This window comes from Acanthisitta chloris, unplaced genomic scaffold (genome assembly GCF_000695815.1).
Source record: "Acanthisitta chloris isolate BGI_N310 unplaced genomic scaffold, ASM69581v1 scaffold15352, whole genome shotgun sequence".
Lineage (NCBI taxonomy): Eukaryota > Metazoa > Chordata > Aves > Passeriformes > Acanthisittidae > Acanthisitta > Acanthisitta chloris.
The window spans coordinates 70,063-94,506 of NW_008659510.1; the positions used below are offsets into that span (position 1 = coordinate 70,063).

General features: G+C 46.1%; 1 protein-coding gene across 1 annotated transcript in view; it reads right to left on the reverse strand.

Moving 5' to 3' along the window:
• Positions 1-24,444, reverse strand: part of EXOC4 (exocyst complex component 4) — a 180,041-nt gene that overhangs the window by 64,223 nt on the left and 91,374 nt on the right. The window contains exon 9 of the mRNA XM_009069411.1: positions 9,059-9,155. Within this exon, the coding sequence (XP_009067659.1) occupies positions 9,059-9,155 (97 nt within the window). The remainder of the gene's footprint in view (positions 1-9,058; positions 9,156-24,444) is intronic.

The following is a 24,444-nucleotide window of genomic DNA, read 5'->3' on the forward strand; positions in this document are numbered from 1 at the left end:
TTGTGACATGTCATCAAAATTCAACTTTGCTGATTAAACATCTCCAGGAATTTGGGTGTTCTACATCAAAACTGTAACAGTAGGTAAAGGTCACAGAGATTCCACACTTCTAGTCATTAGGTTTCAGCTTTTTTCCCTCTCCCTCTCCCTTTTCTTTGCCAGTCAAGGCACAGGACTGAAGCCATGAGCATACAAATTTGGGAGTTCAGCCTCTCAAAATTCAACTTTGCTGATTAAACATCTCCAGGAATTTGGGTGTTCTACATCAAAACTGTAACAGTAGGTAAAGGTCACAGAGATTCCACACTTCTAGTCATTAGGTTTCAGCTTTTTTCCCTCTCCCTCTCCCTTTTCTTTGCCAGTCAAGGCACAGGACTGAAGCCATGAGCATACAAATTTGGGAGTTCAGCCTCCCCTGCTTCATTTGCATCAGCTGATTCGTTTGGGTGTGGAGATAAGGTCAATGCAAATTGAAACCTCTGCCTTGCTGTAAAACTCTCTCCCATTTCTCATTTCTCACCATCACTTCTCACCCAGAATTAGGGGCAACACCAACCTAAGAGAGTTTTTTCTCTCCTGCTACAGCTAAGCCCAAATGAATAGCAATTCCTTGGGGATTGACACCAGGAGGTTTTCCTGGGTAACACTTTCTGTGCAGAACTCTGCAGCAGTTTGATTTATTAGCCCTCCAGGCATGGTGCTTATTCTGCCAAGTTTTTTGGGGAGGTTTAAGGGCACTGGAAGAATTTCTGGCAAGCTCCACCACCTTCATTTTGTTTCCCTAAGTGCCTTGATTGGCATTTCTAAATGATATTGTCCTCTCAATAGCTGTTGCCCTCAATTCAAAGAACTTAGCTCTGCTCAAAGATCATATTCTGAACATTGCAAAGCACTTGACGGTGTGTAATTACAACACATTATCCAAATAACTCTACAACTGCACAGACTCCACTGCAAATGACAACCAGCAATTAAACCCATTATTGCCTTGCATCAAACTAACCAGAGCAAACCACTTAACCACTGACCTGGGTGTATCCAAACCTGCTAATAAGCACCTTTTTTTGCTTACTCCAACAATAGTTCTCTGGCCTTGACAAGTTCTATTTGGTTTATTAATAGGGGACATAAGCCAAATTTACTCTAGGAGGCTCCTAAGGGATGTCTAGGACAGATCTTCTCCCACCAGACAGTGGAAAAGGTGCATTCTGCCTGGCTGAGTTTTAGATTGAAGGCAGGAGAGCTCCTGCTTGGTGGGAACAAAGGAGGTGATTCCTGTGTTTGGTATTGTGGTGTCTCACCACCCTCACAGCAGAAACTTCTGCCTCATATCTCATCTCAATTTCCCCTCTCAATTTCTCCCCATTCCTCCTTGTCCTGTCCCTGCAGCTCCTACCCAAGAGTCCCTCTGCAGCTTCCCTGGAGCCCCTTCAGCTCCTGGCAGGTTGCTCTGAGCTCTCCACACAACCTTCTCTTCTCTAGGCTGAGCAGCCCCAACTCTCTCAGCCTGTCCTCGTAGGGAAGGTGCTCCAGTCTATGCTCAGCTCTGTGGCCTCCTCTGGCCTTGCCCCAACAGTTCCATGTCCTTCTAGGTCCCTTCTGACTGAACTATTCTAAGACACAACTCAGGTCGTGTGATGCAGCATCCACAAGGAATAAAGAGATGACTGGAAACTCAGATGACATCATAAATCTCTACTGCAAAATCAGAACAATAACAATGTTCAGCAATATTGGGAACCTTTAGTCCAGGGAGGCTGTGGCTGCCCCAACCCTGGCAGTGTTTCATTCCAGGTTGGATGAGCCTTGAGCAACCTGCTCTGGTGGGAGGTGTCCCTGCCCAGGGCAGGGGGTTGGGGCTGGATGATCTCTGAGCTCCATTCCAAGCCCTGAACATGCTATGAATGAATACTATGAACACACTGTGAGTGAACCTTAACTCTCCTCCATGAGGACACAAGCAACACGCTGCAACTAAACTTACACAGCACAACAATCTGCCCAGAGCAGCTGTGGCTGCTCCATCCCTGGGAGTGTTCCAGGCCAGGTTGGATGGGGCTTGGAGCAGCCTGGGCTGGTGGGAGCTGTCCCTGCCCAGGGCAGGGTGTTGGACTAGATCTTTAAGGTCCTTCCAACCCAAATCAGCCTGTGATTCTGCAGTTCCATGAAGGAATGAGCCAATCCTTCTTTGTTGGCTCCATGAGCACAATGTGAGTTCAAAGCAATTCATTACCATGGAATTACATTAACACTGTTCTCAGCTATTCAGCCCAAGCTCTTGCAAATGTCAACATTTCTCTGTTCCTTGAGGTTGTATTTCATCCAGAGGGAAGGAGGAGCTGGAGACATGTGAAATTTCTGACAGGCTGTTGATTTTCCGTTTGGATGAAGCATGTTTGAAAACTCCCAACTTGACTGATGTGCTGAAGCACATTCCCTGACAGACAATCTCAAATCAATGCCTCACATATTAAGAGGGTTTTTTTTTGGTGTGTAAGAGTTGGTGTTTGTGTGGGAGGTGGGGGGGGAAGATCACTTTATTCCCTGTCATTGCAAATGAACAGCCTCACCTTAAGGGTTTTATAAACTGTCATCTTTAATCAGACACACACAGGAAGAGTTGTCACTTCTCATAAAGCACTGGGGGGGAAAGAAAAGCACAAAATCTGAAGCTGTTCCCCATCCCTTCCCTGTGTTTGTGCCCTGCTTCAGCAATGGCCTCACTCAGCACGAAACCTTTTCTTAGACGTGTCACAACAAGGAGCTTTGCTGAGATGTGTCTTTATCACTCAGCCACGTCCATTTCCTGAGAGCTTGTCACAGGGAAAAGAGTTGGGATTCGCCTGCAAGAAACATTCATCCCTGCTGTTGACAGATATGAAGTACTAAATGTCAACAGCAAGGGACTCGTCAACTAAATGTCTCCTAAACACTCATTACAGCGAGGGGAGGGGAAGATGCAGTGGGTGGGTGGCAAATTGCTCCCTTAAGATTTCCATTCAGGTCAATTGAAGGAAACAGGGAGTGTATGCAAAGTTGCATCAAGCATCTGTCACGCTCAAGGAGGAGGATGAACGGCTCCCAAAACAAGATGGGAACGTCTAGTGGAAGGTGCTTCTAGTGGAAGATTTCTTGCCCATGGCTGGAGGTTGAGACTAGATGATGATCTTTAAGGTCCTTCCAAGCCAAACCATTCTGGGATTCTGTAATAATATGAAGCATCACAGTGACTACCAGGACTGTAATGAGAAGAAGATTTGAGACCTCTCTGTGCTGGCACTGCTGAGGCACCTCCAGGCCTGGGGCAGCTCTGAGCCCTCAGGAAGGTAATCCCTACCTCACAGGAGAGTGACTTAGATTAACTAAGTGATATTTTTTCCTTCTTGAAAGACAAGAGAAATGTCTGAATGTAAGACTTCATGAAATCTGGAGGCTCCTGTTTATAAGGAGTCCCTAAATGTAAGAGTTTCCAGATTGTATTCCCTGTGCACATCACACACCTTAGACTTGTTTTTTTCCCTAACCCCTGATCCTCTGCACATTACTCACACACAAAGTCTTGGCAGTTGATATGCCAAGTTCCCTCTCCCAGCTTGAGTCACTTCTATTGATTCCTCAAAAATCAACTATTTTAGGTTTGATTCCAAAAGCTCAAGGCATCAGCTCTCATTATTTACCACCAGTTGTGCCCTAGGAGTATTTGACATTTCCCATCCACTTCGACAACAATAAATAACCCTCAGACTGATAAAACACCACCCATTTTTCTTACCCTCTTTGGTGCCATTTAACACAGCCTAAATGTAACTAACAAACTCATCTCGTTTTCACACTCCTTTTGCTTCCCCAACAACACACTCCCCACACTATCCAATACCAACTTGATACTACCCAACTACAAGACATTACAGCACATTTGAAAACCAAATTAGCTGCTTCTTATTAGAGCTGCAGAGATGTACTAACAAAAGAGGTTATCAGGGAGGGACACAGAGGTAATGAGTCCTACACATGGTTCTCTATCAATTACTCATGCAGTTTTGAACTCTGCTCAGCTGCAGCAGCATTTGATGCTCCAAGACCAAAGGACGTGGATGTCCCACAGGAGCTGATGACAACTCTGCCATCCCCTCCCAACAAGCTCAAAAGAAAGAGAGGATTTCAATTCCATGTACAGCAACCTTTTATCCTGACATGTCCTGAATTAAATAGAAGCTTGACATGATTATTCCCAAAGCATGGAAAGCTAAACCATCACTGCTAATGCTGATGGACTTGTGTGTTTGTACATGTACAAGGACAGGGAACCACTGGAGTCTGAAACTTGACCTTCAGCAGCTCAGAGACAACTGCCACCAGCTGGGGAGGAACATGCTGATAGCAACAGGCAGCAAAAGTCAATCCCAATCCTCCTTGATTAGTCCCTAAAGCATTTATTTGGTTTAGAACAAGAACAATCACTCTTTTATCTGCATCAACACAAGCGGGAGAAAGTTAATTCCCAATCTGTTATCCAGAGAAAAGTGCTCAAAATAGAGACCAGGAGAAATAAAATTTCTTAGCTGTTCAGTGAAAATGTTAAATCATTACCTGCTCTCTCCCCCCTCCTCTGATCAATGCCAAATGCCAAGAAGTAGCAAACTTTGCACACCCTGGAGTGTGGAACTTTGCATGCCAAACAAATCAGCAGCAGAGGCAAATCAGTCATTTTGCTTTCCCTTCTTTTTCCCCTCTCTAAAACATCAACTCTTTGTTCTTCTCTCACTCTCCAGACTCCAAAATCCAATGCAGTGATTAGGACACCACTGACACATCTCAACCCTTCTCACCTGGCCAAGGGAGACCCTCCAAAACACCCCCCTGCCCATCTGATGGAGAGGGAGAGGGTGCCCAGGCAGTTTGGCTCCTCCAGTCCTTCTTCCCAAGGTCACAGCCTTGCCTGGCAGTGACTGCATTTTCCGACTCAACGAGCACTTTGCTTTCTCTTCCATCCTCCAACCCTTTTAATTGCTGCTTGATCTTAATGAAGTGTGGCTGATAGTCATAAATGGAAACCCTCACGGCCTCCACAGCCACCATGCAAACAGCATTGGAGGGAGTTAGCATCAGCCACCCCCATCCCCTCCATCCCCAGTCCCTCCTGTCCCTCTCCCTTCAGCCTCAAGACTGGAGACATCTGTTCCTCAATTGTCTGGTAATAAACATACTCTATAAAGCATATGTAAAATGATGATTACCCTGAGGAGCCAAGTGCCTTTCAAATGCCAGCTGAAACAAATAAACAGTAAAAAAAAGCCATCAAAAATCCCAACCAAACAAATGTTACAGCAGACATCACTCAGCCTGTTCCATATTCCACAACGGAATGGCTTCGGTGCTGCTCCCACTCGATTCCTTCCTCCAGCAGAAGATGGTGTTCCTCTCACCAGCACCACCAGTGCTTCCAGGATCCAAGCAGATGCTGGTGAGCAGTGAAGGATGAAGAAGGCAACTGGACTCTTTAGGTAACTTTTATACTTTGACACCTCCCATGATATGTAATTAAGGAAAATCAGATGTGTGTTCTGCTCCAATTTGGAAGTGCAATTAGTTTGCAGACGTAGTTAGGAAAAGCTATTCCCAGGAATCATCTCCACTAGAATACACACCTGACTTGCAAAAATTCACTCTTCATTTATTACGTGTGTGTGTGTGTGTGGTGTCATTAAGTTTTGGTAATTAATCTGGGGCTTGGTGGGTCTCAGTTGTCCTAGTGGAAATCAGGGACTCACATCCCAACTCTGCTTTGCTGCTTGAAATGAACCTGAGGGAAGGGAAGCTTTGAGCACCATTTGTAGGTCAGGTTGGCAGCAAGACTAGGGGAGTGATTGTTCCTCTGGATTGGGCACTGTTGAGGTCACACCTCAGTGCTGTGTCCAGTTCTGGCCCTCACTGCAAGGACAGTGAGGAGCTGGAGAGTGTCCAGAGAAGGGAATGGAGCTGGGGAAGGGCCTGGAGCACAAGTGCATGAGGAGGGGCTGAGGGAATTGGAGTGTTTAGCCTGGAGGAGGCTCAGGAGAGACCTTATCACCACCTACAACTCCCTGACAGGAGGTTGGAGCCAGGTGGGATCAGGCTCTGATCCCAGGGAATAAATAACAGGGCAAGAGGACACAGTCTCAGGCTGTGCCAGGAGTGGTTTAGGTTGGACATGAGGAAGAATTTCCTCCCAGAAAGGGTGATCAGACACTGGAATGTGCTGCCCAGGAAGGTGGTGCAGTCACCATCCCTGGAGGGGTTTAAGGACAGACTGGACGTGGCACTCAGTGCCCTGGTCTGGTTGTCATGGTGGTGTTAGGTCATGGGCTGGACTGGATGACCTCAGAGGTCTTTTCCAACATAACTGATTCAGTGATTCTGTTCTAAATTAACAGTTTCTCTACACAAACAGTGGTTACAGGAGATATCAGGGTTAATTTACAGCCCTGCAAACCCCTGTTCTTCCACAGGATCTGGAGCCAAGCTCAGCCTCAGTTTGTAAATAAAAACAGATCCAAAAATGTCTTTTATAAGCAGCAAACTCAGCCCTGTGCTTGTGCAGCTCTGATGTGATCGACAGTGACACTTCTCATATCAGGAGGACAAGGGAGAGACTCAAAGTGATGAATATGAATGCTCTGGTTACAACATTTCAGGCCCGAATTAGATTTTAAAGCCATCACTGACTGCTGTGCTCAGGCTTTAAATCATCACACCAGGGGTTGTTCTCTCAGTGATCCACTTAGCCTCATACTTCCAGAAACACTCAGCTTCCTAATAACATCAGCTAGTCCACACAGTGCTCAAGAGCCAACATATTTATGGGAAGTTGACAAAAAATAAGGAAAAAACCCCTTCTATATAAAATATTGATCATTCTGAATTCAAAGCAGGTTCATGTAAAGCTTGTAGGGGGGACATGGATGGAAGATGATGGAGACAGGTCATAAAGAACCCTGAAACAAAGCAAAGGAAAACTTCACCCCTGGGCAGGAATTACCTCCAAGAGAGTTGGACACTTAGCCCAGGAATGTCCAGAAAAGGACAACAAATATCTAACCAACAAGATGAGATGAGGACTCTATGATGCTATGTGCTCAAAGTTACTGCAAACATTGATCCAATTCACCACATTCAGCACTGTACAACAGACAGTTCCAACAGGAGTCAGTGGGTAAGGCAGTTTGCTGGAACAGGTCATTGCTGCCCCATCAGGAGCAGAATTCAATGCAGGGAATTACTACTATCACCAGAGGAATCCTATGACCATCCTATGCACATGCCTAAGCCATGGGTGAGGAGTTCAATCCAAGCCAGGGACTCACACATTCACTGTTGACCCTTCAAACCACTTAAACCACATTAAAATATTTCTTCCAGTCCTCAACTACCCCAACCTCAGCTCAAACTGCAGTGAGGAAAGGGCAAGTTGGGTCATGGCCCATTTTCCTCCTCTTCCTGCAGTTGGTTGTTGCTGAACTACTCGATGCAATGAAGTGAAGATGCTGCAGATGGTTGGCATGAAAAATATATTGAGCACAGACACCTTAATCTTGCTGCAATTATTGTTTACGAGGCAAATGATTTCTCCTGCCTCTCCTGCAGGTTGGTGATGGGAGGTGAAGTGTTTACAGCAGCACTCGTGGGACTCAGAGGGAGGAAAAAGGGGGGAAATCAAGCAGGAAGGCAAAAAGAAAGGAAGAAGTGTTTTCTCCAGATTCTAAATCAATGGGAAATAGCTCCTCAGTAAAAATAAGGCCTCACCACCCTCCTCTGTGCTAGCAAAACATCCACAAAGCGATTCAACATTCAGAAACCGAAGTCCATATCATAGTGGTCATGCCTTGAAGGGCACATTGCACCTCAATCTTCCACCATGTTCTCCCATAATAAAATGGCTGCAAACTGTAATTATACTGTAGCAAATCTAATTTTAGGTCATTTCTTTAGTTCCAAACAGACAGAGGTAGAAATGAATCATAGAATTTTAGGGGTTGGAATGGAGCTTAGGGATCGCCAACCCTGGCAGTGTTTCATTCCAGGTTGGATGAGCCTTGAGCAACCTGCTCTGGTGGGAGGTGTCCCTGCCCAGGGCAGGGGGTTGGGGCTGGGGCTGGATGATCTCTGAGCTCCATTCCAATGCCAATCTATGATTCCACAATTTTTAAGTGCTGAGAAGTCACAAATAACTACAGTTCTCAGCTACTGAGGCATCAGTCAGGATATTCCTTCCTCTGGGCATCACATGCCAATTATTTTTACTACCATTTTACTGTTGCTTGCTGTTTTCAGGATTTGAGGGAATTCCCCTGCTGCTAAGTCACTCACGACAGTGAGAAAATCAAGCAGAGCCAAGGAGGGAAATGCTCTCTAAAGGTGAAAGGAAGAGACATGTCTGATGGCAGAGGAAAACCCCTCAGGAAAAAGCAGAAGTGGAAGATTGACATGAACCAGGAAAAACATTGTATTATCTAATTCCAACAAAACCAACACCTTGAACTGTTAGACTGCACAGCAAAAAGAGCAAAAATCAAAGTATCCTAGGTGAGAAGAGGCTGATTACAGACTTGCTCTGCTCACAGTCCCAGCAGCCGCTGAGATGTGAAGACTTTGGTCATTTGGCACTTGGAATCAGGAATTCATTTGCAGTGCACAGACCACACTCGTTTCAGCAAAGGATGAACTCACCCTGCAGTTCATCAAACATCCTCTGACTTGTTAATCAGCAGAAAGGACAAGCAGTGATAAACAACCTGTGTCAAATAAACCTGACCCAGTCTGTGTCAATAACTGACACTGGGCAATGGAATGGGGTTAGCCAGGCAAACAATCCCACTTGGCACCACAGTTCAGTTTGAAAACGCTTAAAAACCATAGCCAAGAAGCTCAACCAGTGATTCCTTTAGTCCACATGTGCACGTCAACAACTTCAGAGCAAACCCAGTGCTCTGGGATGGATCTCAGAAGTGGCAACATCCCCATGGAGAAGGTAAATTCCACTCGTTCTGCAATTGTAGAAATCTGTAGGAACTTTCCTTACCTGAGGAGGGGATGGAAGATGATGGTGATGTTCCTGGCTCCTGGTTTGCAGACAAACTTGGATCCACCACCTTCAATTAAGTTATCATCTGGTCCTCCTGGAAAATAACATGAAACGAGTTGTCTAACACATCTCAACACCCCCTTGATTTGGAGATAGTAAGTGCTAATTAAACATTTAGCAAAGTGATAATTAAACATGAATTAAATGCTCCATTCCTGATGAAAGATCAGTAATTAATGTGAAGATCTGCTCTCTCCACCCTCTCTCTGCTCACAGAAGCACTGCTAAGGCAGTGGCAACAATACCAATGGTGTTTGTGCATTGCTTCAAGCTCCTCATTCCACAGTTGGTACTGCAGAAAGACACCAAGTCCAGGTCTCCTGTGGCCACGTGAGGACCTCCAGCCTGAAGTTTCAGTGGCTTTAGCAGCTCTTGGAACAGGCCAAACCCAATCCAGCACACCCCTATTCATCCTTTCCCCGAGGCAACAAGGACCTTCATCTCGTGTAACAAACACCCAGAGTCTTGTCCACGTGGCTCAGATGTATTTCGAAGGCCACAGTGGTTGGAAACAGCACTTCCTTGAGTCTTGCTGCATCCACGGAAGGTTCTGCACCTCTGAGGATGTCATGATTCCATCCCTGGAAGGGATCCAGCTCTGGATTGCCCCTGACCTGACATTGCACCTCATTTACTATACTTAACACTATTAGGACTCTCAGGACTTCATCTCCTACATGAAGTCTTGTTACTCCCTAGCAGAAATCTCTCTCTGCCTGAGTTCCAGCTGGGAACAAACAGGTTCTCAGATACAGGATAAAATGTGTTTATGAGTTTGACACAATCCTTTGTACAAAACACAATCCCCTCACTGCTGCTCATGACAGCATCAGAAAAAATCTGACTCTGAAATTAGCAGCAGTTGATGAGGTAACTAATCCCTTGTACTCTGGTCATGTTCCTCTGTCATCAGCACAGATCATCATCAGCTCAGAACTAACCCCATCAACCATGGCATGCTCTGGTGAAAAACCTCAAATAATCCCAAAATGAACCTGGGCAAAGTCTGCCCATCCCAAATATGATCAAGGTCTTTGCATTTTGCACATGAACTCTCCTTAATGATTGATAATAATAAATACAGAAGCTAATCACATTATCAGGACAGATTTAAAGGCAGTAAAATGACAAAGCTCTTGAAATCAAAACACCAGCAGCACATGACTGGAGGTTTTGACCCTGGCATTTGTCTGCCTGGAAACAGGAATGTCTCCACACTGGAAAGGGCAAGAGGAGCAACACAACTGAGGAGGAGTTCATGCAACCAATCCACAAAACAAAGCTCTCTGATCACTGGATTTATTTGACCCTCCTGTAGCAACCTCATAGCAATGTCCAAGGGAACTTGGCTCCTCCCACACTCTAAGAGGTCTCTCCAGGAGTGTTTCCTGCAGGAATTCCCATCACTGGTGTGGATTCCAAGAAGCTGTTTTGGTGTGACAGTAAAAGCTGTAGTACTGAGTTCCCTGTGGAGAGGGAAATCCAAGGAAACTCTGGATAGATATCCTGAGTTGCAGTTGTAGTATTTCTGCACCTGACTCAGCTCCAAAAGAAACCAGCAGGACATGAAGCCTCTTGCTCTATCCTACACCAACACCAGGACTCAAGAAGAAGCACAAAGCTGCTGGAGACAGTTTACTGAACCTCACTGATTCCATATGGAAAGAGGAAGCTCTTAAACAATTCAGGGATTTCAGTTTGCATCCCAAAAAGTGAATTTGCACAATGTGACAGGTGAAGAGTGGAAGAAAAGAGGAACAAGTTCAACGGGAAGAAAATGATTCCTTTCCCTGTTCATGTCAGATGCTGCAATCTCCAGTGGGGTCTGTGTCCTAAGAGACTCAGAGAAGAAATCATCCAGGCAGGAGGTGCCGAGGCATGAACGAGGGAATCCAGGCTCAAATTAAGGGAAGGTGTTACTCCTGTTGCAGCAAGTCACCCTGCACTAATCAATGTTATTGACTGGGCTGAACTCCACAGCGAGGAACCAAACAATCTGTCTGATCTGCTCAGTCACATCAGGATAGATCTGAGAGGAACAGAGCACCAGCACAGAGAGAAAAATACGTTTCTACATCTTCTTAGCTCTTAGGTTTCAATTAATAACCAGGAAAGCTCTGCAGCTAGGGGCAAGCTAAGAGAAAAAATAATTTTGTTTGCATTTACATATTTTATCTCCAAAAATACACTGAGATGTAAATCTTATTCTTGGGAATGCTTTGTGCATACCAACTGCAACCCAGAGGGGCAACAGCTCTTGCCTCCACTGCTCCTCTTAACTACCTCTTCCTGCCAGGAGCTGAAGGGTGGTGAATGACACTCATCCAAACAAACCAAGGCCAGGCAGCTCAGCAGAAATGAGGCAGCAGAGAATCAGGGAATGGGTTGGGTTGGAAGTGTCAATAAGGATCATCTTGTTCCAACCCCCTGCCATGGGCAGGGACACCTTCCACTAGAACATGCTGCAGGTGAAGGAAAGATGCTGATCTCTTGGAGAGAGTCCAGAGGAGGCCATGGAGATGCTCCAAGGGCTGGAGCAGCTCTGCCCTGGAGCCAGAATGGGAGAGCTGGGGGTGTCCACCTGGAGAAGAGAAGCTCCAGGGAGACCTCAGAGCCCCTTCCAGTGCCTCAAGGGGCTCCAGGAGAGCTGCAGAGGGACTTGGGACAAGGGATGGAGGGACAGGACACAGGGAATGGCTTCCCACTGCCAGAGGGCAGGGACAGATGGGAGATTGGGAAGGGATTCCTGGCTGGGAGGTGCTGAGACACTGGCACAGGGTGCCCAGAGCAGCTGTGGCTGCTCCATCCCTGGGAGTGTTCCAGGCCAGGTTGGATGTGGCTTGGAGCAACCTGGGCTGGCGGGAGGTGCCACTGCCCATGGCAGGGGTGGAATGAGATGACCTTTAAGGTCCCTTCCAACCCAAACCTTTCCATAACTCTATGAAGAGTGGAAAAACCACCTTTTTCCTTCTCCTTACACATGTGACCACCAGAGCCGCAGTTTGCAGAGCATCTCAATCAAGAGCTAAGCAAGCACTACACACTGTCCTCAACACGTGCCACACACACATGAGCAGACTGCAGGAGAAGAAAACTATCTGCCTCATTAGAGAGAAGGAGCTGTAAAGCCTAATTCCGAGTGAGCACTGAACATTTCCAACTGCATGTAAGTGCTCAACGTTATTGCCATGACAGCTCAGCCTGAGCTCTGAGCACAGGACTAACCACCCGTGTTCACTGGTGTACAACACCTGACGTGCTCTGCACTCCAGTCACCATCTGCACTGAGCACAGATCACTGCTCCAGAGATGCCACACTGTAGGAATCTTTCACTGGGTTGTAAGGTTTGGGGTTTTTTTATCCATCTAAGTCAAGAAAGTATAATTCCACATTTCATACGCACTAGGAGAACAACCTAAACTTTCACAGCTGTCACAAAGAATCACAGAATATCCTGAGTTGGAAGTGACCACAAGGATCACTCATCCAACTCCTGACCCCACACAGACACCCCAACAATGCACCCTGTGCCTGAGAGTGTTATCCAAACACTCCCAGAGCTCTGTCAGCCTTGGGGCTGTGCCCACTGCCCTGGGAGCTGTTCAGTGCCCAAACACCTCTGGGGGAAGAACCTTGTCCTGATACCCAACCTATCCCTCCCTGGACACCACTTCAGACCATTCACTCAGGTCCTGTCACTGGTCCCAGAGAGCAGAGCTCAGTGTTGTTCCTCCACTTTCCCTCCCACTTGTATGAGTTCTCCTCTCAATCTCTTCTTCTCCAGGCTGAACAGCCTAAATGCCTCAGCCACTCCTCACGTGGCTTCCCCTCAAGTCCCTTCACCATCTTCTTCCCTCCTTTGGACACTCTCCAATACCTTTCTTACACTGTGGTGCCCAAACTGCACACAATACTCATGGTGAGGCTGCCCCAGCACAGAGCAGAGCAGGACAACCACCTCCCTCTGACAAGGCCTTGCCTGATGCCCCCCAGGAGGACATGGTTGGTTCTCCTGGCTGCCAGGGCACACAGGTCCCTTTCCAGCCTCTCATTCCCCAGTCTGTAGGCACAGCCAGGGTTGTCCCATCCCAGGTGCAGAATCAGCACTTGCCCTTGCTAACCTTCATAAGGTTGGTGATTGCCCTCTAACTTGCCTAGCTCTCTCTGCAAGGTCTCTCTGCCTTCAAGGGAGTCAACAGCTCCTCCCAGTTTTGTATAATCTGCAAATTGATTTAACATCCCCTCAAGTCCTGCATCCAAGTCATTTATGAAGAAGTGGTAGAGCTCTGGGCCTAAGCTGGAGCCCTCTGGAACCCACCAGTGACCAGTGTAGCCTGATGTAACCCCAGTCACCAGAACCCACAAGTCAGCTGCTCACCCATCACCTCATGCTGGAGCAGTTCCTTCTACAGGAGCAGAGTTTGCTGATTTAATCCACCTGGTAATATATCAGAAGGCAAAAAAAAACCCACCCCAAGTTTGAGGAGCAGTGAAATTTGCCACAGAGCTAATGACAGCCTCATGCTGTGCCAGCAATGAGGTGTGCCCACCTGAATGCCACTGCAAGGGGAAGCTGGAGTTGGGGCCATTAGTAATGCAGCTCAGTGTTCCTCAAATGAAGCCTAAAATGTCAGACTTCAAGATGAAAAAGCATCAGATTAGCAAGAAAGTTGCAATCTCTGCACACAGTGAAAGTCTGAGCAAACAGGAGGAGTGTTTGGAGTTTTCTGTTCTGCCTTGTATGTTAAAAATGTAAATATTCAGTATGGATATCGGAGGTTTAGAGACAATGGCATAAAAAATGTGGAATGGTTTGGGTTGGAAGGACCTTAAAGATCATCTAGTTCCACTCTCCTGCCCTGGGCCGGGACAGGTCCTCATAAGATCAGGTTGCTCAAGGCTCATCCAGCCTGGCCTTGAACACCACCAGGGCTGGAACAGCCACAGCCTCCCTGGGCAACCTGTGCCAGTGTTTCCAGGTTACTACACTTCACTTTCCCAACAGAGGAACTGAGATGGTGATGCCAATGTTCCCTTGACAAAGATGTTATGAGAAATACTGTGGACAAGAAGGAACAGATATCTTACTCACCATTTCTTCAAACTCAGACTTCAGCTCCTCTTTTAACACAGAATATCTGGCTCCAATGTCCCAACCTGACTGACATCTATTCCACTCACTGCCCCAAATCTCTGCCTGAAACAGCTTCTCCAAGTGCCTTTACCTCTCAGGTGCCACATGACAGGACTTGAGCACGAGTTGCTGATTGGGATGCAGCCACAGAGCTCCTGCACAGACATATTGTTCTGCTGATGTTGCCATGCCCAATCCTCTTCCTCTCTCCTCTACTGCCTTGTCTCAGATCCAACACCATATGCATTTAAATAAGTTGCTCTTTAATGTTGCAAAACCTGATTTATTAGTTGCTCACACTCCATCTGCCTTGAAAAACTGCAGTGTGCCTTTGCCTTCAGAGCCTGCACAAAAGGTTGAGCTTCAGTTTGACTCTCCTTTATCATTTGATCACTGTGTCAGCCACATATGTAAAGTCTCCTTACAGCCTCAGAAACTGTTTAAAATGCATATTTCTCCTCTTTTCCTTCCCCCCCCCCCTCAGGCCACGAGGCTCAGCAGCAGCACTTTGATTAATGTCTTTGTCAACTTGCACATTTTCTGTTTTGTTGGTTTCCCTAAAACTACCATGTACAGATAGAAGCTCTTCCAAAGCAGGGCTGGAGCATAAATCCTTATCCAGAGCCACAAAACATGCTGGAGCTAATGAACTGTGATTACTTACACACTGTATTCACTTTGCAACTGTTTTCTTCTCTAAGCTTTCTTTCTTTATCTTATCTCCTGTAGCAGCAAATGGCTCCTACCTGCATTTTTTATACCCCTGACATGTTTTCTATTCAGTTTTAATGTCAGAAGGAAAAATACAGAGTGAGCTAAGAGAAAAAACAAGGGAAATCAGACTCTGATATTACTTGACACTGTCATTTGTTGGTTTATATTCCTATAAACTATTCAACAATACAACTTCCCTTGTTTCATCTTCCTTTTTAATACTGAAAAGCTCAAGGCCATTTTAGACAAAGGAGCTGATAGAATCAGAGTGATAAAATGGTTTAGACTGGAAGGGACCTTCAAGATCATCCATTCCACCCCCTGCCATGGGCAGGGATATCTTCCACCAGGCCCGGCTGCTCCAAACCCCATCCAGCCCGACCTGGAACACTCGCAGGGATGGAGCAGCCACAGCTGCTCTGGACAAAATGTGCCTCATCACCTTCCCAGCCAGGAATTTCCTCCTAATCTCTAATCTAAACCTGTTCCCCACCAGTTTCAACTCATTCCCCCCTGTCCTATCACTCCACGCCCTTGTGGAAAGTTCCTCTCCAGCTTTCTGTCTAAAGGCAGTTACAGCAAGTCAGCAATCTTTTGACTGGAAAATGTTACTATTCTGCCATGGAAAACAAGGCACAAGAAATCCTTCCTTGGGCATTCAGCACTGTGATGTCTCTGTGAACATCCTAACTGCTCAGCAGTGTGAATGAATTCATTCCCCAGCAGGATGCAGACTGATCCTGACTAATAACAGGCTTTTCCCCAAGGGAACCCAAATGGATTGTCCATGCCCGTGCACAAAACACACCACCCAAGGCCCTGCCCCAGCAGAAAGGATCAGATGGCTCTGAGTGAGCCCTGACAGGCAGCATCTTTCAACCTGCTCATCCATAATCTCCTGCTGATGGGTTTTTTCCCACCTCTTCTTCCTCCTTGCTTTGTTTTGCCTGAAATTCAATCAAAGATGAATTAGACTTTACAAAACAACCACCACCCTGGCTAGGAAATTGCAGCTCTTTGTGTTAATTTTGTTACAACTTTGATTCTGTGTGTTTTCATGCAAAACTTCATCTCCCCAGGGACTGTCACAGATATTGCCACTGAACCCCAAGGGCTGTAACCCAACTCCAGTGCCAATAAGGAGGAGAACTCAGCCCTCAGAGACAGCAGCAGTGCAGGAAAACAGGCACAACCTTAATCATAACTCCTGCAAATGCAGCCAGGGATTTCCAAACGTGGTTACTGCAGGATATGACCCTAACACGGTGTTAATCAAAGCCACTGGCAGCACAGGAGTAACCTGGTGACTTCAATAAAACACAATTTCACAGGAGCCAATATCACACACTCCAGAGAGAAGACTGACCAGTCCTGTCCATATGTTTCTGTACTTTTCATAGTCAGGAAACATGATTTTCCCTAACCAATGACCAAGAACTCCCAGGAGCACATTTTTCCAGCAATGGCTTAGTTCAGCTCTTTAAATTATTTGTCATTTTTCCTGTGCAGGTATGAAGGATAAGAAAACAGGTATAGGTTGTCCAGAGCAGCTGTGGCTGCTCCATCCCTGGGAGTGGGTTCCAGGCCAGGTTGGATGGGGCTTGGAGCAACCTGGGCTAGTGGGAGCTGTCCCTGCCCAGGGCAGGGGATGGAACTAGGTGATCTCTAAGCTCCATTCCAAACCCATCATATAGTATATTCCTAGGATTCTCTACCCTCCCCAGCAGACACTGCTGAGCTGGCAGAGCTCTGTGAGCAACACTAATGCTGCAAACTCTGCCAGAAAACTTCCCCATTACCGAATGCAACGTGACATCTCTTTCATGGGATCATCACAGACAAAGTTGGAAAACTATCCCTTCTGTTCCCCTGTGAATGAATGACAAATCTTCCAGCACATTAGATGTTCTGCCTTGCTATGCCACCACTTAACTCAAAGGGTGCAGGAAAGAATGAAGAGAAGCAGCTGAAAGCAGAAAAATGGGATACAAACATCCATTATTCTTACAATAAAGGACTCCAGGAACAAAACTGGCTCAGGTGCTGCTTTTGACACACTTAACACACCTCAAACCAGACCCCTGAGCAACCTATTCCTATTTTTACATCTCTTTTTACCACATAACATCCTCTCCTAATGATAGTTTTAAATATATCCATGTTCAATGGGCTAGTGCTTCAGTTTTTTGTTGGCAATAGATCACATGCCCTAGTGCTCCACACAGGCTCCTTTCCCAACCATCTGCTTGGGGAACTAATTCAAACCATTACCAGTTTTACCTAAGAGAAAAGACACTCCAAGCTTCAAGGAGAGTTCGAGTTGCACCAAGGGAGGGGGAAAAACAAAAAAAGCAGCACAATGAAATGATTCTAACAATGAGAGAAATGTCAAGAAATAGAAATGTCAAATCCCTTAGGGTGGGAAAAAATATAAATTCCAACTCCAGTTAATCTCCAAGCTCTGTATTTTGTAATGAAATTACCACTCTAGAGTCTTTCCTCAGGGAAAAGCTGCTCCAACTAATCAGAATGTTGGGTTTTTAAAGTTCAAAACAAATGCAGGGATGTGCGTGCAGCATCCATGTCTGTCACCAGCTGCTTTTAACTCTCTGCAAGCCAAAAAGGCTCAATCTTGCCACCAAGAGCTGCACAGTGGCTCAAAATGAAAAGAGATCAAAATACCTCAGGGTTGTCATAGAGCCACAGACTGGTTTGTGTTGGAAGGATCTTCAAGATCATCTCATCCCACACCCTGCCCTGGGCAGGGACACCTCCCACCAGCCCAGGCTGCTCCAAGCCCCATCCAACCTGGCCTGGGACACTCCCAGGGATGGAGCAGCCACAGCTGCTCTGGACAACCTGTGTCAGAGCCTCAGCACCTCCCAGCCAGGAATTCCTTCCCAATATCTAACCTAGATCTCCCTTCCTTCAGCTTAAAGCTATTCCCTGTGTCCTGTTCCTCCAGGCCCTTCTCCCAACTCCATCTCCACCTTTCTTTCAGGCTCCCTTCAGGAATCCTCCCCTCCACTTGTAAGGATTAGCTGAATACTTTTGGACTATTCCCTCACCATGCTTTACTACCTCAAGACCGTCATTCTCTTCTTTAAAACTCTTAACAGGCTGAAATATTTACTTGCTACCTGCAACTGGGTACACTGAATTACTGATGAACCCTTCAGCTGCCTTAATTCAGAGCTAGCAAGGTGGTCTGACTTCAGTTCCTCGATGGCACCACCGATGCTCATGGCAACGGCACAGTGAAAAAGGTACAGCTGAAGGTACAACAGATGATAGAATCATAGAACCATTGAATCAACCGGGTTGGAAAAGACCTCCAAGATCATCAAGTCCACCCCTACCGTGGTCACTAGACCATGGCACTAAGTGCCACATCCAGTCTCACCTTGAAAACCTCCAGGGATGGCGAATCCACCACCTCCCTGGGCAGCACATTCCAAGGCCTGAGCACTCTCTCTGTAAAAACTCTCTTCCTAATATCCAACCTAACCCTCCCCTGGCAGAGCTTGAGGCTGTGCCCTCTTGTCCTGCTGCTGGTTGCCTGGGAGAAGAGACCAACCCCCACCTGACTCCAACCTCCTGTCAGGGAGTTGCAGAGGGTGAGAAGGTCTCCCCTGAGCCTCCTCTTCTCCAGGCTGAACACCCCCAGCTCCCTCAGCCTTTCCTCATGGCACTTGTGCTCATCATGGGATGGTTACAGTTGGGAAAGACCTCTAAGATAACCAAGTCCAATCATCAACACAACACCACCTCTAACCATGTCCTCCAGTGCCACATCCACACTAACTTTAAATCCCTCCAGGAATGGTGACTCCATCCCTGCCCAGGGCAGCTGTGCCAGGGCTGGACAACCTTTGGGTGAAGACATTATTCCTAATACCCAATCTAAACCTCTCCTGGTGCAACTTGAGACCTTTTCCCTTTTCCTGCCACTTGTTCCCTGAAGATGACACCAATTCCCACCTGGCTCCAACCTCCTTTCCTCTAAGCTATCCAAGAACTGCAAGACAAAACTCCCTTGCACCAGTACCAAACCAACCATCACCACAAAGTGCTTGATGATGGTTTCAAGCCTGAATTTAAGGGTCAACAATGTCCCCAAGTCCTCAGCAAGGCTACAGGATGCTGCTGGACCAGCAAGCAGCTGCTGCCAGATGTGGGGGTACAGCATAGGTACCCACGAAATTCCTTTCAAAGGAACCACGAGGCAAGTAACATCCCTTAGCCCTCAAGGAGAACAGGAGCTTCTCTGCACCCTGAAACAAAAGGCAATTCCTTTTTGACCTCCACTGTTCAATGCAGAGAAGCACAACTGTTTATGGCTGTTTGGAGACCTGAAAAGCAAAGTCTGAGCCTGCCATTAATATTTTAATTTAATTCATGAATATTCATGATCATTTTGTTTCTTTGGAGGACGAGATAGGATAATTAAATAGTTCTGCCATGGAGATGTGTTCCTGCCCTGACACCTTCCTTCATCTGCATCACAAAACTCAGGCAATTGCAGCTCTTTCATTATTTATGTAATCCTGGTTCTTTCACCTTATTTTTTCTTCTTCTAGACTAACCAGAGTTCTTGACATACACATGGCATTTCTCACTCACTGGCTCAGTAATTATGGACTATTGCAGAGCCATTTGCCTCCTCTGACTTCAGCAGTTTGGGAGGATTTTTGTTTGGGGGCTGTTTTGATAGGATCCACCTTGTGTTTCCAAGCTAATTCCAACAGCACTGAACACCTGATGTTTGCCACAAGCTCGGGATGAAGCAAACACAGAGTTCATAAGGACTTCATCGTTTCATCAGTGCTTCAGCACCAACAAAGATGTTTTCCATGAGACACAGTGAGAGCTGTTTGCTGTGCCATGTCCACAGAACCACAGAACATCCTGAGATGAAAAGGACCCACAAGGATCATTGATCCAGCTCCTGTCCCTGCCCAGACACCCCAACACTCCACCCTGTGCTGAGAGCATTGGCCAAACACTCCTGGAGCTCTGTCAGCCTTGGGGCTGTGCCCACTGCCCTGGGAGCTGTTCAGTTCAGTGCCCAAGTCCTTCCAATGTCTAGGATTGTTGCTGAAGCCCTGGTGGCTTCATTCAGATGGTTCCTGGTGACCCTCATCAGGTCTGGTTTGGCTGTCCTCATTGGTCCCACCACAAGAGATCCTTCCTGGCACCTATCAAACACACATCAGATTCAGCACCTGCACAGGGCTTATTCCACATGAGTATTTGATACCTCACAGCTTTCCCTGCAGGTGATAAGATCCCTGACAACCCCAGCACATACAGAGTCTTGGAGGGAGCAATGAGAAGAGCCCTTGGAGTTTCTCAGCCTTTCAGCAAAGCAGGTTGTGGGACACCTGTGCTCCTGGAATCAGCTGAGCATAGCTGAAACACCAGGACAACACAAAAAGATTCTCCATTTCACACATTTCAGTGCTGAATCCCAGATTTCCCTCAGGTGATGCAATTGTGGCTGATTCAGATGTCCAGTTCTGCACTGAGGCACTTGAAATCAAAGTCCTCAACTTCCAAATAAGTTTTAAAGACAAATAAAAAAAAGCAGTGGAGAGAAGCACCAGCAATCACTTCCACATGCTCCAGTATTTTCTCTGTGAATGAGGAAAATACAGGCAAGGACTGCAAATTCCAAGCCAAGGATGAGGAGCTGCAGCACTGAGGAATTCAGCAATGAAATGATGTGAGAAACAGAGAATCATTCAGGTTGGAAAAGACTTAAGATCACAGTTCAACCTCTTACACCTACGTACCATGGTAAGAAAAGAACCTTGAGGAGCTCATAGATTCTTCACATAAATTTGAGTTAAAATATCACATCTATAAACAGGTAAAAAACACCATATAAACCTTGGAATAAATCAACAAAAATGAAAGAAAAAGGTGCCTAACACAAAGTAACTAAAGCCTAACTGAAATAACATGTCTGTTACTACATTTATAGCCAAAGGTCTTTCCAAAACAGCAAAACCCCCCAAAATTCACCGAGAGAACAAGCAGTGAGAGCTGTTGGTGTGCTCTGCTCAGAGACACCTCCAGCTCCAAATCCACCTGCATCTCTCATTTCCAGATGGTGGCAAACTTACCCATCCTGTGGCCTCCTTCCTTCCTGGACCTCAGGGCAACCTCACAGTCCAGTCACATTGAGCCATTCCTCCACATACATATACACACACACAAATATATATGCACACACACATCAGTTCCCTTTCCCTAATTAAATCCAGCACACCACACAACCCTAATGAGATGATGATTAATTGACTGAATTGATTTAAATGCATCCTTGCTGTGTCAATCTCCTCCCTCCAGATCTCCAGGATAACCTTCTCTCCAGTGAATGAGGCCAGGGGTGGAATCATTTCCTTCTCCTTCTCACATATGCAGATACGACAATTATCCTGACATCCATGGAATGGATTGCACCAGCAAGGAGCTCATCTGAAACCAGTTTGGCACCTACACTGCCTGAATGCACAAACCTGATCCAATGGGGTAAACCTGTGGAAGGTTATTCCAGCCCTCAGTGCAAGCTCAGCAGAGCAAGGAAAAAAATGAGAGACCAGCAAGGCTGAAGGAATCTGTAGGAAGCAAAATGCTATTTTGCTTTCAGAGTTTATGGGATCAAAAAACTACTTGGAAAAAAAGAAGCTATCAAACACTCCAAACCAGGGAAAAATGAGATTTAAGCATATAAGAACATGTGTGTTGTCCTTACAAGTCTTGTGAATAATGATGCAGTAGATAAGCATGGACCTCACACCCTGCAGGTCACCAAGCCACCCATGAAATTCAAATGGGCCACAGAAACCAACTTCCCTTGTCTGCAGCTGCTCAAGTGCAGTAAAGAGAGACCATACACAAATTGGCTCCTTGCCCATCTCCTCCTCCTGCAGCTCTGGAGCTGTCACAGGGCTACAAGATTTTCCTTAGGGAAAATAAATTGGGAAGTCCTTCAGGCAATGAAATAAAAATGAAGTTTATGAGTGACCCAAATGGTATTTCTTTTCCAGACCAATATCTGTCAGCCCTCACCAAACCACAGACCCCAATATTTCCTCTCTCTGGGCCATATGTGCCACTCTGAGGCAAAAATAAAGTTGTTAACAAGTCTGCAGCAGCAGTTGGCACTTACTTCTGCCAGTCTGGAGGAACATCTTGAGACTTTCTTTAATAAGGGGGAAAAAAATGGGAAAAGAGAACGTTTTAGGAAAAAAACCAACAAACCAGCAAAACAGACCCAGAAATGGAGGGGAAATTAGTAATCTAAGGAAACATTTTAAGTACTTTTAATAGACAAATGTTGGCACAGTGTGTGGTTCATGAGCTCTGGGATCACCCAGGGGTCCTGAATGCCTTACATGTGCAGTGTGACCATCTGTGAGTGCCAGTCACCCAAAGGAGTGAGCAATTCCCAGACCCTCTCAGGCAGCAGTGCCACCCATAGCAAACCAGCTCAGGGCTCTGTGCCCTGCTCTGCACAGGGACAGAGAAAGGACAAACAAAGCACATGGAAACCTGAGGTGAACCTAAGGATGGTGCAAATAAGGACTTGGTCAGAGTTTGAAGGGTGTTGTAGGCCAGCAAGGAGCAAAAAGCAGCTGAGTATTACAGTATCATGGTATGTTCAGGGGTTGGGATGGAGCTCAGAGATCATCCAGCCCCAACGCCCTGCCCTGGGTAGGGACACCTCCCACCAGAGCAGGTTGCTCTTCATCCAACCTGGCTTTGAACACTGCCAGTGTACTCACAGGTTTTGTCCTGAATTTGTCTGAAGGACTTAAAGAACCTGATCCATCAGAATCCCAGAATGGTTTGGGCTGGAAAGGACCTTAAAGATTATCCATTTCCAACCCCTGCCCTGGACAGGGACACATCCCACCAGCCCAGGTTACTCCAAGCCCCATCCAACCTGGCCTGGAACACTCCCAGGGATAGTGCAGCCACAACTCTCTGGAATTTGAACCAATTTCTTTAAAATACACATTTAATTAACCTACTAACTGCAATAAAAGCAGACAGTGATAGAGGAAACCACCAAGGTGGAGGAGGTGGCAACTGGTGACATGACTCTGCAGGGGCTAACGAGCTAGAGGAGAAAGACATAATTAGTTATGCTGAATGAACAACTTCTGGGCAGCAAAAAGGTTACAAATCACAACCCATCAGGACGAGTTAGAGATACTCCTGTTTATTCTTTGATCACAACTGCACAGAAGTCAATGTGCAAAAATCAGAGGTGGAAGTTGCTGCCAAGACCCAGGAGAATTGGATCCTCCACACCTTGGGCACTGGAGGAAGGAACAGAACCTGATATTGCACATCTCAGTGTATTCAGGTACTAATAATTTTTGCCATGAGGTAGAGGCTGAATGACTTGAAATTTTAGAAGCTAAATTCATCTGCACCAAACACAGAAGGTCCTGGGGCCACCCAGACAATGCAGACATAAGGGAAACTCAATCCAAGGCAGAGCAGGTGACTATTTCCAGTAAGCCAGAAGAAGAACACTATGAATATTTAAGGAACTAGTGAGACACCATCTGCAATGCCAAGGCAACATGAGAAGAAACCAGGGCAGAGACAGAAAGGCTGGTGAGGTGTCAGGAGAAGCATCGGCACATCTTACAAGAGGAAACAGGAGTAATGAAATTAAAAGGTCAGAAGAGTAAACACAGAGAGAGGAGAAGAAATTATCTTGAAACTGTACTAAAACATGAACTGTGATGTGCCCATGATAAAATCCATATGGGCTATCAAAGCAACACTTACAAATGTCACAGCAGTGAAGTTCTGGATTGTTTTTTCAGCAGAAGAAAGTCTGGATAACAATATTCCTCTGCCTCTGTGGGTCACTGACTACAATGACCTGAGTAACTCCAGCAGCCTCTTCAATCTTGTTTCCTTGTACTTAAAGATGATTCATGGAAACACTAAATAGTCTCTCTTCAACCTCATTCCTGCAGAACTTTCCTACATCTCTCCAAGCCAACATTCTTTGACACCTATTCTGACACATCAGCTCTAGCTATCAGCTCTATTGGCAGGAGCTTGGCAAATGCTACAGGAGAAATAATGGATTTAATTAAGCAATTAAAGCTGCACTATCAATATCTGGGAGTGGAGATGTTGATCAGAACATGAACCTGTGTGTTGCTGCACAGTGACAGAACCAGGAGTGATCCCACTGGAGCTCACAAAGGAAATGGAACTGAAGCAAGAACAGATGGATGCAGAGTGGAAAGAAAGGATGAAGATGGGAACAAAACAGCTTGGCATGATAGGTGAAGGACTCAGAACAACACAGATCCAGCAATTCCCAATGACTTCTCTTCTGTGGCACCTGATACATCTTCTAAATTGGCTCATTTATTACAGAATTGACTTTTAAACAACTTTCAAACTCTGAGGTGTTTTTTTTTTCTCCAAAGA